General features: G+C 47.4%; 1 protein-coding gene across 3 annotated transcripts in view; it reads right to left on the bottom strand.

Annotated features, from left to right (window-relative positions):
- The window catches only part of LOC144168752 (mite allergen Lep d 7-like), a 222625-nt gene extending 208714 nt beyond the window's left edge, over positions 1-13911 (bottom strand). Inside the window, exon 1 of one of the 3 annotated variants that reach the window (XM_077697711.1) lies at positions 13753-13911. In XM_077697711.1, the coding sequence (XP_077553837.1) occupies positions 13753-13896 (144 nt within the window). In that variant the 5' untranslated portion in view covers positions 13897-13911. Of the gene's footprint in view, positions 1-13116; positions 13255-13668 lie in introns of those variants that run through there. The other 2 variants (XM_077697710.1, XM_077697712.1) reach the window with 2 other exon arrangements.
- Between the last annotated feature and the right edge of the window lie 2383 nt (positions 13912-16294).

Raw genomic sequence — 16294 nt, 5'->3', positions numbered from 1 at the left:
TTGTGAAGAGCCAAAGAACTTCGATTATCTTAGAGAAAGAAACCCTGCTGCTTTCTTCTAGGCATCTTTTTGCGTCCTCAACGAAACGTAAGACATTTTTATAAGTGCCGGTGAGTGGGAGGGGGCGGGGAAATCGTCTTTAGCTTTCCGTGTACTGCAAACGCCGTACTAGCAGTGCGCTGTGCTGATGTTAGGCATAACTGGCTTAGCGTGTTTTGAATGACAGTGTAAAAACGCGCTCAGGGAATCACCTTTTCTTCGCAAACATAAGCGCGATAAATTAGTTATACCGTTTTCTTAAAGCTATCAGCGGTACGTGCAGGTACTCTCCTTGAAAGAAAGTCGTTGAGCATGTTCGCGTTCACCCGCCGCGGTGGCTCAGTGGCTAAGGCGTTGCGCTACTGAACACGAGGTCGTGGGTTCGATTCCCGGCCGCGGCGGTCGCTTTTCTGATGGAGGCGAAAAGCGAAAACGCCCGTGTGTACGAGATTTCGGCACACGTTAAAGATCCCCAGGTGGTCAAAATTAATCCGGAGCCCTCCACTACGGCGCGCCTCATCGCCTGCGTTGCGTCGGCGCGTTAAACCCTACAATCAATCAATCAATCAATCAATCAATGCTCGCGTTCGCATTCAGCCCGGCACTACCTGCGACGTGGTGTGGGCAGTGGCTACTTTTACGTTCACTCAGGTTTATGGAAAGGGTTGTAACACATTTAACTGTGCGAGCTCGCTGCGGAGATGCGTTATGCATTGGGCTTGAAGTGAAATGTAGGCACGGTGTCACGAAATGTGTAAGAAGCCGTACGGTGCCTTTTGGGTAGGAAGGGGGGGGGGGGGATTTCACGACCCCAGAGGGGACGCGACCGTAGTGTTTACGCTGAGGTACCCTATTGGCGGTGAGATGTTTGAGTGGCGCCCCCTGGATCTGACGTCAGCTTAGGGGCCCGCTCCGCTGTCGTCTGCTACATTCGCCCCGCTGCTACACCCGCGCCGCGGTCGTCCGGTTCTGACTGGCAGCAGTGCCTGTGCTAGAAATCGCCCGCTTTGATGCTTTGGTGCTTTAAAAAGTGTGTTTTCAATGAGATTCTGACGGCTCTGAATAATTTCAAGCTTTGTCCCGCACAATTTTACAACACACGAGGAGAGAGAGAACGACTTTCAGAAAGCATCGCTCAGACAATCGTGTGTAACTCGCCCTGGTCCTATCTAGCGTATTTGCGAGTTTCAGCGCCCAGAGCTCCTCAATAAATATTCAAAATGCGTACGCTTCCTTCACTATTTCTGAGATGCTCTTATGAAGACTCAACAGTCTAATGCTACGAATCAAGCAGCGGGTCGCACAGCAGGAAATAAAACGGGTGTTTTCTCTTTCTTTCGTTGTTGCTAGATGAACGTTTTTTTTTTTTCTGTGCCCAACGCATTCATTTTTCTGCACCGTCCTAAACGTCCTAGGAGGTTTGGGGATGTTTGCGCAACGCTCACAAAGTTCGTGTGAATATTCAATGCAATGAGATCTGTGCTACGGCGCAGATAACGTTGTTCACAGTACTCGAAGGCGGCTTTTGTGCACCTAATTTCCATCTAACCATCGATATCGTAACGAACTCAATCTCAACCCGAAAAGTTATGACATGATTACGGTGTTGAAAACTTGATATACTTGCTAACTAACGCAATAAATAGTATACATGCCAATTTTCAGTATAACACAATTCGAAACCAGTGAATATGTCCAGACAGCTCTTTATTGTTTTCAGACCCCTTCAGTCGCAAAGAACAAATCCTGGCCTACTCGGGATGACGTTCGGTGAATTGAAGAATAAATCTTACTCACTCGTCTTGGACTGAGGAGCCTGCCCACTAACCAGCTCGATTTTACTGTTAAAGTTTTCTCCTCCTTCTGGTCCTCCCCCTCTTGAGTGCAGTTTTACTATAACGCCTATCTGAATATTGGGATGATATGGCTGTGGCAAATGTACCGAAATATCCCTCCAAATCTGAACAAACATATTCTTACTGTATGTTTGCCTAACAGGTTACTCGTTTTGCTCAATAAGCCTGCATACTGGTTAGAAGCCTGGTATAAAACCAGCACGCGCCTATACACACAGCAGGTTATTTGGAAATCAACCTACATTATTTGCGCCCCATAGTGCATGTCGGCACACTTTCATGCCGTAACAACGTAAAGTGAATTGATACAATAGTTTCGAGTGTTAGGCAAGGTTGCCAAATCTGTTTTACCTTAATACAATTAGCTGGAATCGTAATGCCTTCTGCCAAAGCCGACAGCCCCGAAGGCCTGGAATTTGTTTTGGTCTTCCATTTTCACTGTTGTCGGTTGTCAGCCTGCGGCTGTTACCTTTGTTCCAAAGACTGCTGAACACAGAGGCTGACGCCTAGCTCCGACTCTTCGAGCTCCGCACAGGACCAGCTTCGCAGCAATGCATGGGCTACGCCGGCAATGTTTCTTTCCGGAGCGGTATCAAAAACTATACTTAAAATAACACCTTGAGCTAGTTTACGCTATTTTAAGTCTTTTGTTACGAAAAAAAAGTTGCGCATTCGCGAGATCTGCTGCGGACAAGCACAAAATCTCAACCGCGCGCAAAGAAAGAGCATAGAGAGCGAGCCCGAGTGAAGCAGAGGACAAATGCGAGAATCCCTAAGCCGACGTCACGGAGGCGCGCTCCGCAGCGCCGCCCGTGGTCGCGCTCACCGCCAATTGTGTGGCTCATGCCGGCGAACGCGGTGAAGTAAACGCATTTCGCTGACGTGAGCACGGCGCGTGTACTAATATATTTGCCGTGCTTGCTTATGCGCTTGCAGACGCACGTATCCGTCTCTACCCGCCGCGGTGGCTCAGTGGCTAAGGCGTAGTGCTGCTGAGCCCAAGGACACGGGTTCAATTTTCGGCCGCGGCAACCGCAACGACATTTAGGCGCACGTTAAAGGTAACCAGGTGGTCAAAATTTATCCGGCGCCCTCTACTACCGCGCGCACTCCTCATAATTGATACACGCCGTCAAAGCTCGTAGGTGAAAAGCATGCATCGTATCGAAACGCACCCAACGGACCTTGCCAAGCTTAGAGTTGGGCCACTTGGTGATTAAAAATATTGAAATATGAGGGGTGGGGGGAGGGGAGAATTTAGCCTGGCCAATCAGGCTTCCAGTGCGCAAAGTTACGTCCCTCCGCAACTGCCAGTCACCGTGTGAATGTATTGTGTATAAAGGCCCATTCACACTTGCGACAGGAGCAACAAAAGCGGTGCTGATTTCTTTTCTTGTTGCTGCGACGAAAATTGCTTGAATCTACATTAGCTGAATCTACATTGAATCTACATTCGAGCCAACCAAAATAATTCAAAAGCAGGCTAAAATTCTTTTTGTGTCTAATAATGTAGCCGTATATTGGACTACATAAACCATGAAGTTTGAATTTACATGTATTTGACTTCTGTCGCGTGGCTCGAAAAAGAAACCTGTAATTGTTGCTTTTGGTTTTGCAGGTGGTGACCGAGCAGTTGCGGAAAAGTTTGAGCCAAGATGTTCCTGGCATGAAGCATGATGGGCGCATGAGAGATTGTACTTACATTGGAGGTTGAAATCTAGAGTTGGACGGAAACCCGTCTGGTCAGGAAAACACATGACAATAAAAACTGGCACCGACCAAGAATGTTTACAATTCAAAGAAAGACGTTTCGGCTCCCGTGCGGGTGCCTTGTTCAGAATGAAAAGTGGGGGCGAAAGTGATCCACTTATGTTTGCTTCAAGATGTGACGTAGGCAACGTGCGTGCACGTGTGGGAAGTTGCCGTCATTGCGATTAAGTGTGTGCTCCGTGGTCTGGATTGTCAGGGATTCAAGATAAAGCCGAGAGGTGTCATTCTTCTCTTCTCCGATTATTTTTGCATTGGCCCAATCTATTTCATGATTAGTTGCTTCTGCGTGCTCAGCGAGAGCGTTAGAAGACACGTTCTTCTTTCTTACGTCGTACATGTGCTGCTTGAGCCTTTGCTGAAAATTTCCTGTCTCGCCGACATAGCTTCGGTTGCAATCTGCGCAGGGAATGCGGTAGACAACGCCTGGGAACGTTTCCTCTGTGAGCTTGTCCTTCACGTTCACCAGGGAGTGCCGTAAATTTTGAGTTAGCACATGCGCTACCTGTACACTGTAGGAGCGCAGAACACGCGCCAAGTGCTCGCTAATTCCAGGAACATACGGTATCGGAGCACGTCTATTGGGACGCACGTTGCCGGACAGCACAGGACGTTCTAGCTGACGTTCCACGGAGCGCACAAATGACTCAGGGTAGCCACTTGCAGAGAGGTCCCGATGCGCTTGCTGTATGTCGGCGGCGACATCTTCCAGTTTCTATCAAACCCTCTTCGCACGGCTTATAAGCGAGGTGATTACAGACCGTTTGTGGGAAGCAGGGTTAACAGACTTGAAATGCAGGTAGCGACCCGTATGGGTGCTCTTTCTGTACACGCTGAACGTCAAGGAGTTTTCTTCGCGCTTTACCAGGACGTCCAGAAGCGGAAACTCGCCGTGCTGCTCCTCTTCTACGGTAAACCTGATTGCGTCATCGCTGCTGTTCAGGCGCGCTGTGCATACAGTCGGTGCCTCCTCTTTGATCACGCTGAAGCAATCGTCTACGTAACGTAAAAAGGTTTTGGGCGCAGGACGAAACGAATTCACTGCACGTTGCTCAAGCGCCTCCATCGTAATATTTGCTGCTGTGACTGACACGGCTGCGCCCATCGCTGTCCCGTGTGCCTGCTTGTAGACCGTGTGCTCAAAAGTGAAGTACGTGTTCTCGAGGCAGAAACTCAGGAGGCGCCGCAAATCCGGGACTTCAATAGGCGTGCGCTCTGGCAGAGTTGTGTCTCTTTTGAGGGCTGCGACGCCTGCGTCAACTGGCAAGTCCGTTGGTATACTCGTGAACAGGGACTGGACGTCAAAAGACACCAGAATGTCGCCATCTTCCAGGGCGATGTCCTGTACCTTGTCTATGAAGTGTCCAAAGTGAAGGACGTGCGTTGCACTGTTCCCTACAAACATTCTGTAAACATTTAAACATTTTTGTTTAAATGTTCAGCATTTAAACATTTTGTTTTGTTTATTTGGATTTTAAACATTTTTGGTCGGTGCCAGTTTTTATTGTCTTACATTGGAGGTTATAAAGCATTAAATAAAGAATTTTCAAGTTTTGCGACATTGTCTCATCTGTTTTTCATGCCGTACTTTGCAACATGTAATCTATTTCATTCAGTATATTTGTTTTCAGCAGCCTGCTTAACTGTTCCATACTTCACTTTTTCAAGCTAACTCTTTGTTCTTTAGCGTACATTGCTGGACGTTTTGTCTTTAGCAATTCAATGGAAATATCCCAAACATACTCGGTATAGATACATAAAGTTTAATATTGTACGTTTCAGTTTTCTAGTTAACTTGAGAACCTGTACTTGCTGTAAATTTCAGTGCTTTATTTATACCATGCCTTGAAGTACTACTCCAGCTTTAAAAATACTTCTTTTAAGAATACTTCCAGAATACTTTAACAATACTTCCAGCTTTATTCCCCTTCTGTAGCTTGTTTTGGCAAAACCGTAAATATAAATGCTTGTACCACACTGTGTGGACCGACAGCTCCACACCCTATTCCTATTTTTCTTGGCAAGAGTGGGAGCAGTGATGCTTGCAGTAGAAAGTTGCGAGCTCATCGTAACCGCTTTTCAATACGGAACCATATGTACACTGTGGGCTCATCTTGAAGCATGCTGTTCACCGAGGTGGTAACTGCCTACTACAACTTATTCATATTTATGTTGACACAACAGCCCGCAGTGTATGCATAGTCCTTATTGAAAAGTCATGACGATAAGCTTGCAACGTTCCACTGTATTATGCTTCTGTAACATCACTGTTCGCCCTCTTGGCAAGAGAAATATGAATAGGGTGTGGAGTTGTCTGTACACAGAGTGCATGGAGCACGCATTTATAATTAGGGGTATGCCAAAATTAGCCACAGAATAGGCTTTTGTATCAAGTATTCTTAATGCTGGAGTAGTCCTTCAAGGCATGTTATCAACAATGCACTCAGGTTTACAGCGAGTACAGGTTCTTCCTGATTCGAAAAATTTAGGACTAGAAGCGGACGTCCGGGGGACATCCAATATCCGCATTTTGTTATCCCCTGGACATCCCCTGCACATCTCGGTTTGGAAATGTCCGATTTCGAGCATCCGCCCGGATGTCGGGAAATCCGGCTGGGACGTCTGTCGGACGTCCGTAGAATGCACAATTCCTTTGCATCGGACCATCCCACGGACGTCCGTAAAACGTCCGCTGGATTTCTGCGGATGTCTAAAGGACCTGCAAATGTCCGACACCGGATGTCCAGTGGATGTTTTATGGACGTCTGTGGTCCAATGGGGTTATGTGTGCTTTTCTTTCCTTCAACAATCCTGCCGACGCTCCAGCCGCAGCGCTAAGAGAACGCACGTAATGCGAAAAGCCAAAGGTTGGCGACAAGTATTACTTGCATTTGGAAGTACTCTCAGCGTCGTGTTCAGTAAGGGTGTAAATTAGTATTTCCACTACAAATAAACATCAATATTTCCAAAGGACGTCAGCTCAATACAAAAGGCATATCCGGGAAAATCTCGCGTGACAAGGGGTGGGGCCCTTGTCACGCGAGATTTTCCTGGAATTATGGCTAACCTTTTTGAAAATGGTTACTAAAGCCGCCATTTCGGGAAAACTAAAAAAAATCCAGCCTGTCGTGGAACACACCTTGCCCACACGCGTGCAGTAACATACAGTCAAATTCAAATACGAACTGCGGAGCGCACGGTCGAAGGTACCGGTGCCGTCACCTGGCAGCGGCCGTCGAAAACGAACGGACATGCGCAGTTGAGGTCGTGGAAGCGAGGCTGCGTGTTTCACTGCAATATGTTGCCCTCTGCTCGCTCGCATGCTTGCCTTGTCGCCATACGTCAAGAGCGCTGCAAGCACTCAAAGTACTACCACCGCTGCAGCTGAAGGTGTTGGTCGCATTGAGAGCAACGCGGCACGTAATTGCCTGCATTTATGGCTAGCGCTTGCGCGGGAACCGCGTGCACGCTCTCGTAAGGTTTTCTTGAAGAAAACCAGCGCACATAAAGGGATACAAAGAAAGGCTTGCCGCCTAAATTTTGATAGCACTGCAATGTTTTGCGCTCATGGTGCCGTGGCTTGGAAATTGAGTCAGGAGCTGGACGCCAAGAACGCACCTTTGTTTAACGGAGTCAAGGCTGAGTTATTTCGTGGGTTCAGGGCCAACGGTGGTTCAGCTGCCAACGGTGGCCGCTTTTGGCAGCAGCGGCCACCGCAGTACACTGCCATAATCGCCACGCTTTTGAAACACAGATCCTGCTCTACGGTGGTGCTGGGCCTTTGGCGTTCTCCGCCGGACCAGCTTTGCCTCGTCGCCCCTCGGAACCAATCGCAGCCGCTCGCTTGGCCTGTTTGCTGTGAAGTGCTTCGCCACGTGTGGAGCACCATATTGGCCTGCTGACGTTGCCAGCGAGGTGACGCCTGCGCAGAGGAATCTGCGCATCGATGACCGGCGGGACCCCCACCGTAAAAGCATCTGCGGTGATCTTCCGGGCTTCATTTGGCAGCAGCGGCCACCGCAGTACACTGCCCTAATCGCCACGCTTTTGAAACACAGATCCTGCTCTACGGTGGTGCTGGGCCTTTGGCGTTCTCCGCCGAACCAGCTTTGCCTCGTCGCCCCTCGGAACCAATCGCAGCCGCTCGCTTGGCCTGTTTGCTGTGAAGTGCTTCGCCACGTGTGGGGCACCATATTGGCCTGCTGACGTTGCCAGCGAGGTGACGCCTGCGCAGGGGAATCTGCGCATCGATGACCGGCGGGACCCCCACCGTAAAAGCATCTGCGGTGATCTTCCGGGCTTCATTTGGCAGCAGCGGCCACCGCAGTACACTGCCCTAATCGCCACGCTTTTGAAACACAGGTTTGTGTCGTGTTTTTTCCGCCTGGCGTATTGCTTTTTGTTCCGCTGCTGCCAAACTGTGGTTGTATTATGTCGCAATACGAGATGCCCCATGAAATTGCTAAATTCTTGACGGACTTGAGGCAGGAAATGAGAGACATGCGGACAGAGATGGAGAAAGAATTGAGGAGGGAATTCAAAGAACTAAAGAATTCTATTGACTTCTTCAGCACTCAGTTTGACGCAATGGCTAAGCGCTCCGCGAAAATCGAGAAAGAGAACGCAGCGCTGAAAAAAGAGAACTTGCATCTAGCAGCAGAATGCAAAAGGCTGAATGAAGTTGTGATATCCTCCGAGCAACGTACGACCAGCCTTGAGCAGTACTCGCGAAGTAGGAACATTGAGATCAAAGGACTCCCGGCCGTTGACAAGGAAAATCTTCCAGCTATGCTAAGGATGCTCGGCGATGCTATCGATGAACGGATCTCTGAAACTGACGTCGATGTGTGCCATCGTGTACCAAGGAAAGATCAGGGTTGCCCGAATGTGGTTGTGCAGTTTCATTCACGTGCAAAGCGAGACGCTGTAATTGAGAAGGCACGCACGAAACGGGTCTGCGCGTCCAGTTTTGGTTTCTATGAACCCTTACCGGTGTTTGTCAATGAGCATTTGTGTCCTACTCTTAAAAAACTGCTCGGGCAAGCTGTCGCGCGAAAGAAGGAACGAAACTGGAAGTACGCCTGGACAAAGGACGGCAAAATCTTTGCCCGCAAGACAGACACATCTCGTACACTGCGCATAACCTGCGAGCAGGACCTAGAGAAAATTCAATAGCCTGATGCGTAAGCAGGCGCGCATCGAATCATTTCGTAAGCCGAGATGGCTTACTCTCAGCTGAGTACTAGTGACGTTACCAATGTATATTTAGCTAAAAAACATCGCCTATCTTTTTTTCACGTAAATACTCAGTCAGCTTGCAATAAAGCTGATAGCCTGCATGCTCTACTTCTGAGCTTTAACTTCGTATTCGATGTCGTCATGCTGACCGAAACGTGGTATCAGCAAACGCAGAATATATTTAAAATGACCGGATACAATACTTACTACCTAAACCGCACGACTAAAAGAAGGGGAGGCGTATTACTTACGGCAAAAAATAATTTTAGCTGCGAAGTCATGGACGATTTCAATGTGATTACTGATGACTTTGAGATTCTGACAATGCTAAGCGGAAAACTTGTTTTTTCAGTTTTATACCGGCCACCAGGAGGGAACATGTGTGCCTTCCTATCATTTATCGATGCGTTTTTAGGGTGGATAAACGAAAACCGTCTAAAACGTGTTTCGGGTGGTGATATAAATATCAATATGTTAGCTCCGACATCAGCACAGCGTGAATTTGCAACAATATTGACATCGAATGCATTTGTAAACACTGCCACTGTGCCTACTCATATTCAACCCGATTCTGCATCACTAATTGATGTTTTCGTTACAAACGTTGAGGACCCCAATATTGAGTCTGGTACCATTGGTATAAATATCAGTGACCATTTACCTATCTTTCTGATGACAGACACTACTGAAACGAAACACCCTCGACGAAGCCCCGGCCCAACATTCCAAGATATCAATGCAGTTACTTTAGACCTTTTTCGTAACGAACTAGCTACGATAAGCTGGCAGGATGTATATGCGGCAAACGATCCGGATATTGCCTACGAAGCCTTTCTGACACAATTTATATCGGTCTATAAAAAACACTTCCCACGCAAGCGTTTGCGCACCAGAAAATCAGGAAAGCCATGGATTACGCCCGAATCCTTGCAGCTTATAAGAGAGAAAGATTCTCTTTATAGGCGTTTCCTAAAAACTAGGAACCCCGCTGATCTTGTCGCATTTAAGGCTTTTCGAAATAAGGTCACAAACTGTCTTAGACAGGCTAAACGAAACTACCTTTTCAACATCTTTAACGAGGAGGCAATGAAACGAACGGATGTTTTATGGCAAAAACTAAACTCCCTACTTGGCAGGGAAAAAGAATTCACGCGAAGCACAGAACTAATGCTAAATGGTAAACCAACCTGTGGAACGCAGCTAGCGGATGAGTTTAATAATTACGTTGTCAACATTGTAAACAGTACTCATAACCCTCATATCGTCGAATATATGGCAGCTAGAAATTGCAAAAGTGCATTCTTAACACCTACAAGTAGCGCTGAAATCTGTTCCGTTTTTTGTACGTTACGCAATAGCAGGTCATGTGATTACGATGACATGCAAATACGACCCGTGAAGTACACGCTTGACATAATCAGCCCTGCCCTTGCACATGTGTACAATCTTGCTCTTTCAAACGGCGTTTTTCCAGACCGTATGAAAATGGCTAAAGTTAGCGTGATATTTAAAGGCGGCGATAAAAACGAGTTATCTAATTACAGGCCCATATCCGTCCTACCCGTGTTTTCTAAAGGCCTTGAAAAAATAATCACAGGAAGAATGACCACATTCTGCGAAAAACATAGTATAATTACCGATTCCCAATTTGGTTTTAAGAAAGGGTCTTCGACAGAATCATCGCTACTGGCACAAAAAGAGTTATTTTAACGTCGTTTGAAAATAAGCTGCTAACGCTAGCGGTGTTTGTAGACTTTTCAAAAGCTTTCGACCGGATTAACCATGTAACTCTGCTCACAAAACTTGAATATTATGGTTTCAGGGGTGTATTCTTAGATCTGCTACGAAGCTATCTGCAGTTTCGGAGCCAGATTGTTGTTATTGATAATAAACTATCTGCTAGTAAACCTCTAAATTTAGGAGTACCCCAAGGAAGCATCCTTGGGTCATTACTGTTCATACTCTACATAAATGACATTGTGAATATTTCCACCTCTGCAAAATTCGTTATTTACGCGGATGACACTACATTATTCTTTACGGCAAAGGAACCTACACGATTGTTGCGTGATTCCAACGATGTGCTGGCAACGCTAAACGCCTGGAGCACAATCAATGCGTTACAAATTAACACCACAAAAACTAAAGCCGTACTATTTAGGCCAAAAAATTCGCAAGCCTATATTGATGGTTGCCTGCACATCGGAGCATCTGCTGTAAGTACTGTGTCCCACTTTAAAAGTCTCGGTGTTTACTTTGAAGAGACCATGACCTGGAACAAACACGTTGAAAATGTAGTAGGTAAACTTTCGCGTTCTGCTGGGATTCTTACCAAGTTGCGTTTTTCTTACCCCAAAAAATCAAGCTTTTGATTTACAACTCTCTTTTTTTCTCCCACCTCAATTACTGCTTACTTGTGTGGGGCAACACAACAAATGCCAACATTAGCAAACTCCATTTAATACAGAAGAAAGCTGTGCGAGTAGTAGCGAACTCGACGTATGATGCGCACACAGGACCACTCTTTGAAACTATGAATATCAGTCCCGTTACGCATTTATATAATGAAACACTAACTAAACGGTATCACAAAGAAAGAAAAAGATGCAGTTCTTCTTTTTTACATATTGCAAACTTAACACCCCACAGTCACAGCCATAATACACGTCATGCAGAACCATGGCTTGTTCCCATCCCGAGAACAAATTATGGCAAACAGCTGCTGTGTTATACTTTGCCTACGTTGCTAAACTCGGAATATAACCTGTGATTTGTAATTTTTGTTCCCTTTCGGTCTTCCTACATATTTGTCTGTATTTTTCTGTAGTTCGAACTACGTGATGTCAGTATTTTTTTATTCCTTAGGTGTCATGTCTTATCATTTTGTTTTTCTACCCTGCAGGTTGTCAGTATTAGTGTAATCTTGGGCGGGTGTATTTGTATTTGTGTTTGCGTTTTATGCCGCTAAATGCGGTGGTGCTGCGGTGTTGTTGCTAGCTGATTTTATTGTATAAACGCGAATTTTATGCATGCGCAGCTTGTACTACAATTTGAATGTGCACTTTTACATGTCCTGTACATTAAGGGGCACGGACCCCGTCAAGCCACTTTATTGGCTTTTTGTCCGTGCTCCCGGCATCTGTAAATGTGTAGATGCCAAATAAACAGATTGATTGATTGATTGATTGATTGATTGATTGATAGCAACAATAGATACTCCACCAGAATTCGTCTTCAATAATATGCATTACTGCAAGCATTGTGTGAGCTGGTAAAATTAATGGCAGAATTCTAATATAAACAAAAATTAAGAAGATAGGCATATTCTAATATAAACAAAAATTAAAAGATGGGCAGGTCCAACTATTCTAAGGCCAGTTGCCCTTGCACAACAATTTAGGCGGCCGATTTTTTCGTGTTTTTTTTTTGTAGGCACCCCAGCCCTTGTAGAAATCTGCGGAGTGGGCAGTACTCAGCATGGTTTGCGCGTGCCCCAGGTGTCCATCGTTATTTGCTCAAGTTACTGCACCCCGCTTGCAAAGCTATGCGGGCAATGCGACGCCGGCACATATGGAAAGCAGGCGCTCGTGTGAGCGAGCACACAGTGGCCGCAGATACTCTCGCGCCGCATCGCTAACAATTGTTTTCAGCGCTCTTGTGGCATGGCGACAAGGCAAGCATCTGAGCGAGCAGAGGGCAACATATCGCAGTGTAGGACACGCAGCCTCGCTCCCGCCATCTCAACTGCGCATGTCCGTGCGTTTTCGACAAACGCTGCAAGGTGACGGTACCGGTACCTTCGGCCGTGCGCTCCGGGGTTCGCATTTGAATTGTCCATGACTGTACGTGCTGTAGAAAATGTGTCTGATATGCCCGGCATAACGGGTAATGTTACTCCTCTTTAGACTCAGGTCCAGATTAGGGAGTTATGACCTCGCTGTATTAGGCGACGCCGAGCAAAACACGTTCTTAGGCGACTTAATTCATGTCGGGATCTAAAAATGGTATGCAAAAGTGTATTTTAAATTACACATAAAATTTGTAAGAATGCCGGACATTATCAGCACCTACTCTTCAAAATTTATTCGTTTTTGGAAAGGAACGCGAAGAATTCTCCCACATAGGCTCATTCGCACGGTTAAAATGCGTCCCCGGAAACTAATGATCGATAGCGATCGGGTCGTGCGCAGAAAAAGGACTTTCCTTTGCTTCTTACCTCTGAAAGGACACAGCGCCATTTCTCAATGATGTGGCGAATGTACGGGTATGCACGGGTCCCATCGCCTCTTGCCCGTTTAATGTAGCTCACTTCGTCCTTTAGATATACACCACGCCCCATCAAACAAAGCACCCTTGACGTTCCAAGACGGTAGATGACTGCAACAATCGGTAAGAAAAGTGGAAACTGTCTGAACAATGTTACAGTGCGCAGCACTTAAGCGTCCGCTACTTTGGTTTGGCGGCTTCGTCGGCCTCCCAACCGAGCCAAATTCCCGATTGGGGTGCAGAAAGCTCAACCGCTCAGGAACCATGCGCCTCGACGTTCTAGAGGGGAAACGGGGCGGGGCAGGTCAAGGAAGGGAGTCAGTTATCATCATTCCCTTTCCCAGCTTTCGCAGTGGAACCTTGGCGGATTCAACCAACGAAGGAAGTGTTACTGGTCAACCGCACCTTTTCCTCCTGGCGGTACTTTGCACACACTGGGCCCCGTTGTTGGGATCCCGCTTCATAACCCGATTTCAAGAGCAATTCAAGTTGTCCAACGAACCTGTGAACACCTTTCATTTCCGCGGTGCTCACGCATGATGGACGGGCAGTTAGGAAAAGCGCGCGCAGAATGCGCTTTGCTCACCTCAGGGCAGTCGCAGCACGCGCCGTCCTCGTCTCGAACTGCAAGAAACCCGTCCCGTGAAAGAGCTCTCTGCCAAGGCGCCTCGTCGCGGGATCTTTTTGCGCGTCGCGCCGTCTGGCGTAATTCCGCGCAGCGGCGTACCATTGCGCGTGGCCGAGTGCCGGCAGTTGTTCCACGCCCTCGCGGCCGAAAGACGGCCGCCTTCCTTGAATCAGGCAGCTGCTCAACCGCGTGGCATCTAAGTCGACAATTTCGGAAGGGTCAGCACGTTTATGTCACCTTTACCCGGAGACCCGCCTCTCTCTCGCCGCACACGGAAGTGCTTTCAATGAAAAGCCCCGGGGCATCATACCTTGCTATCTGGCATCATACATTACACCTGAAAATGACTCCAGCAGTGCATTTTATATAATAGGGAAGCAGATGGGCTTCGATACGCGGTGCGATACCTGCGCTCCTACCCGGAGGTATATAAAACCAGGCCTCTGGGCCTACCTACACAGCTATAGAACTTATTCTTGTGTGGCGCCTTCAAACATTTTCCCTCTGCAATGCCTGCGTGTGTAGAAGTGAGCTTTTCTGGGATCACAGCGGCTTGGGTGTTTACGTGACAGTTCTCACCTTGGAGTCTCCGCGTTTCTCTTTTTTCTGGCGCCTACAGGTTCGGCCAGCCGTACACTAGACCGTTTCACGCTTCACGAGGCGATTCTATCTGCTGCGCTGCCGTTGACTCACTTTTCCTTCCTTCGACGTTCCTACTTTTTCGGGACCTCTTCAAGCTAAAGGGTGACGCAACAACAGCCGGGCGGCATTCAGCTGTGGTCTGCGTGGCCGAAGCCTTGCCCTGGCTCTGACCGTTCTTGTCCCGCTGATTTATCTCAATCATCATGCGTGCGCGCATGCTTGTTGCAATGACCTTGCTCTGGAATCATGGATGCGCAGTCCAAAGTAGTTTAGCGTACGAAGAGTGGGAAAATCGCAATTCTTTATGCATGGCGAATGAAAGGCCGGCTGGACACGCGTCCAATGTTTCCCTGCCCCTTTTTTCGGGAAAGACGGAGGGGCATGTTCTTCTAAAACACATCGAATTCCAGATGTAATTACCGGCGGTTCCGGCAAGATCCATCCAAGATATTCTTACTTGGGAACTGCTTAAGGGGGACCCAGGAGCCCAGTGAACTTCGCTGTGTGTCGAAAGACCGCTGCGATTGAGTAATGTGGGAAATGACGCTTGCGACCACTGCACCCAACTGCTGGGATGCCTCGCGTTTCGAGGGCGTCGCTGTCACGAAGATAGACGTCACAGGCGAACAGCCGAACTTGAAACCCGGCGGGAATCTCGTGGCCATGCGATAGCGGCGTCAAGAAAGCGCTTTGAGAGGCGACGCTCCGAGGGCGTTTCGGCGAGTCAGCCAATTCGTCATGGACGCGTCTGCTGAAGAAAAAATCATGCACCCCTCCGTCTAACGACGACGATGGTTGAACGCAAAGCTTTTTCGTGACAGGATCTCAAAAAAATTCAGTGAGAATAGTATTGTGCACAAGTATTGCCTGTAGATAGACATGGCTGATAGCCTCCTAACAGCATCTGACGTAATTACCCTGTAGAAATCTAAAAACCAGCCAAGGTTTTTAATACACCTCAACGCGCAATCTGCTCATAGCAAAAAAGATGACTTGCTTACTCCGTTCTCAGGTTTCGATTTCCATTTCGATGTCATTATGCAAACCGAGACATGGTACAAACAACATGACTATGCGCTTATGGTAGCTAGCTACAACACACATTATTTAAATCGGCTGAATAAACAGGGCGGTGGTTTACTTCTTATGACAAGAAAAGCACTATGTAGCAGTAAAACAGTGCAATTTTCGAAAGCAAGGAACGATTTCGAGGTGTTAACTGTGCATTGGGATACCTCCTTTTATTCCGTCATATACCGACCCCCCACGGGAGCACGTAGGCTTTCTTAGCGGTTCTAGATGAGTTCCTTGGCTGGGTAAATTAAAATGGTCTAACTCTGGTACTGGGATCTGACATTTAACTTTAACATGCTTGATCTTTGTTGTCTAAACTCTCGAGTCACATGGTTTCATGAATACCATTACCACTCCAACCCACTTTCTGAGTCGTTCTGCAACGCTAATAGACGTCTTCATCACAAGCGCTAACCCTTGCAAAACAGTTCGGGTGCGATTGCCATGACTATTAGTGATCACCAACCCATTTATATTATGTAACCCGCCGGGGTGGCTCGGTGGATAAGACGTTGCGCTGCTGAGCACAAGGTCGCGGGTTCGATTCCCGGCCGCGGCAGCCGCTTATCTGATAGAGGTGAAAAGAAAAAACGCCCGTGTGTGCGAGATTTGGGCGCACGATAAATATCCCCAGGTGGTCAAAATTATTCCGGAGCCCTCAACTACGGCGCGTCTCATCGCCTGCGTTGCGTCGGCGCGTTAAACCCCACAAATCAATCACATCAATTTTTATTATGTATAAAAAAGGTAGTATCAAAACCAGCAAAACCAAACCCTAGCGTCG

The sequence above is a fragment of the Haemaphysalis longicornis genome, unplaced genomic scaffold (assembly GCF_048455015.1).
Source record: "Haemaphysalis longicornis isolate Haplotype H1 unplaced genomic scaffold, Haemaphysalis longicornis Haplotype H1 scaffold_2, whole genome shotgun sequence".
Lineage (NCBI taxonomy): Eukaryota > Metazoa > Arthropoda > Arachnida > Ixodida > Ixodidae > Haemaphysalis > Haemaphysalis longicornis.
The sequence above is the reverse complement of the archived record's forward strand: the minus strand, read 5'-3'. Positions and strand labels throughout refer to the sequence as shown.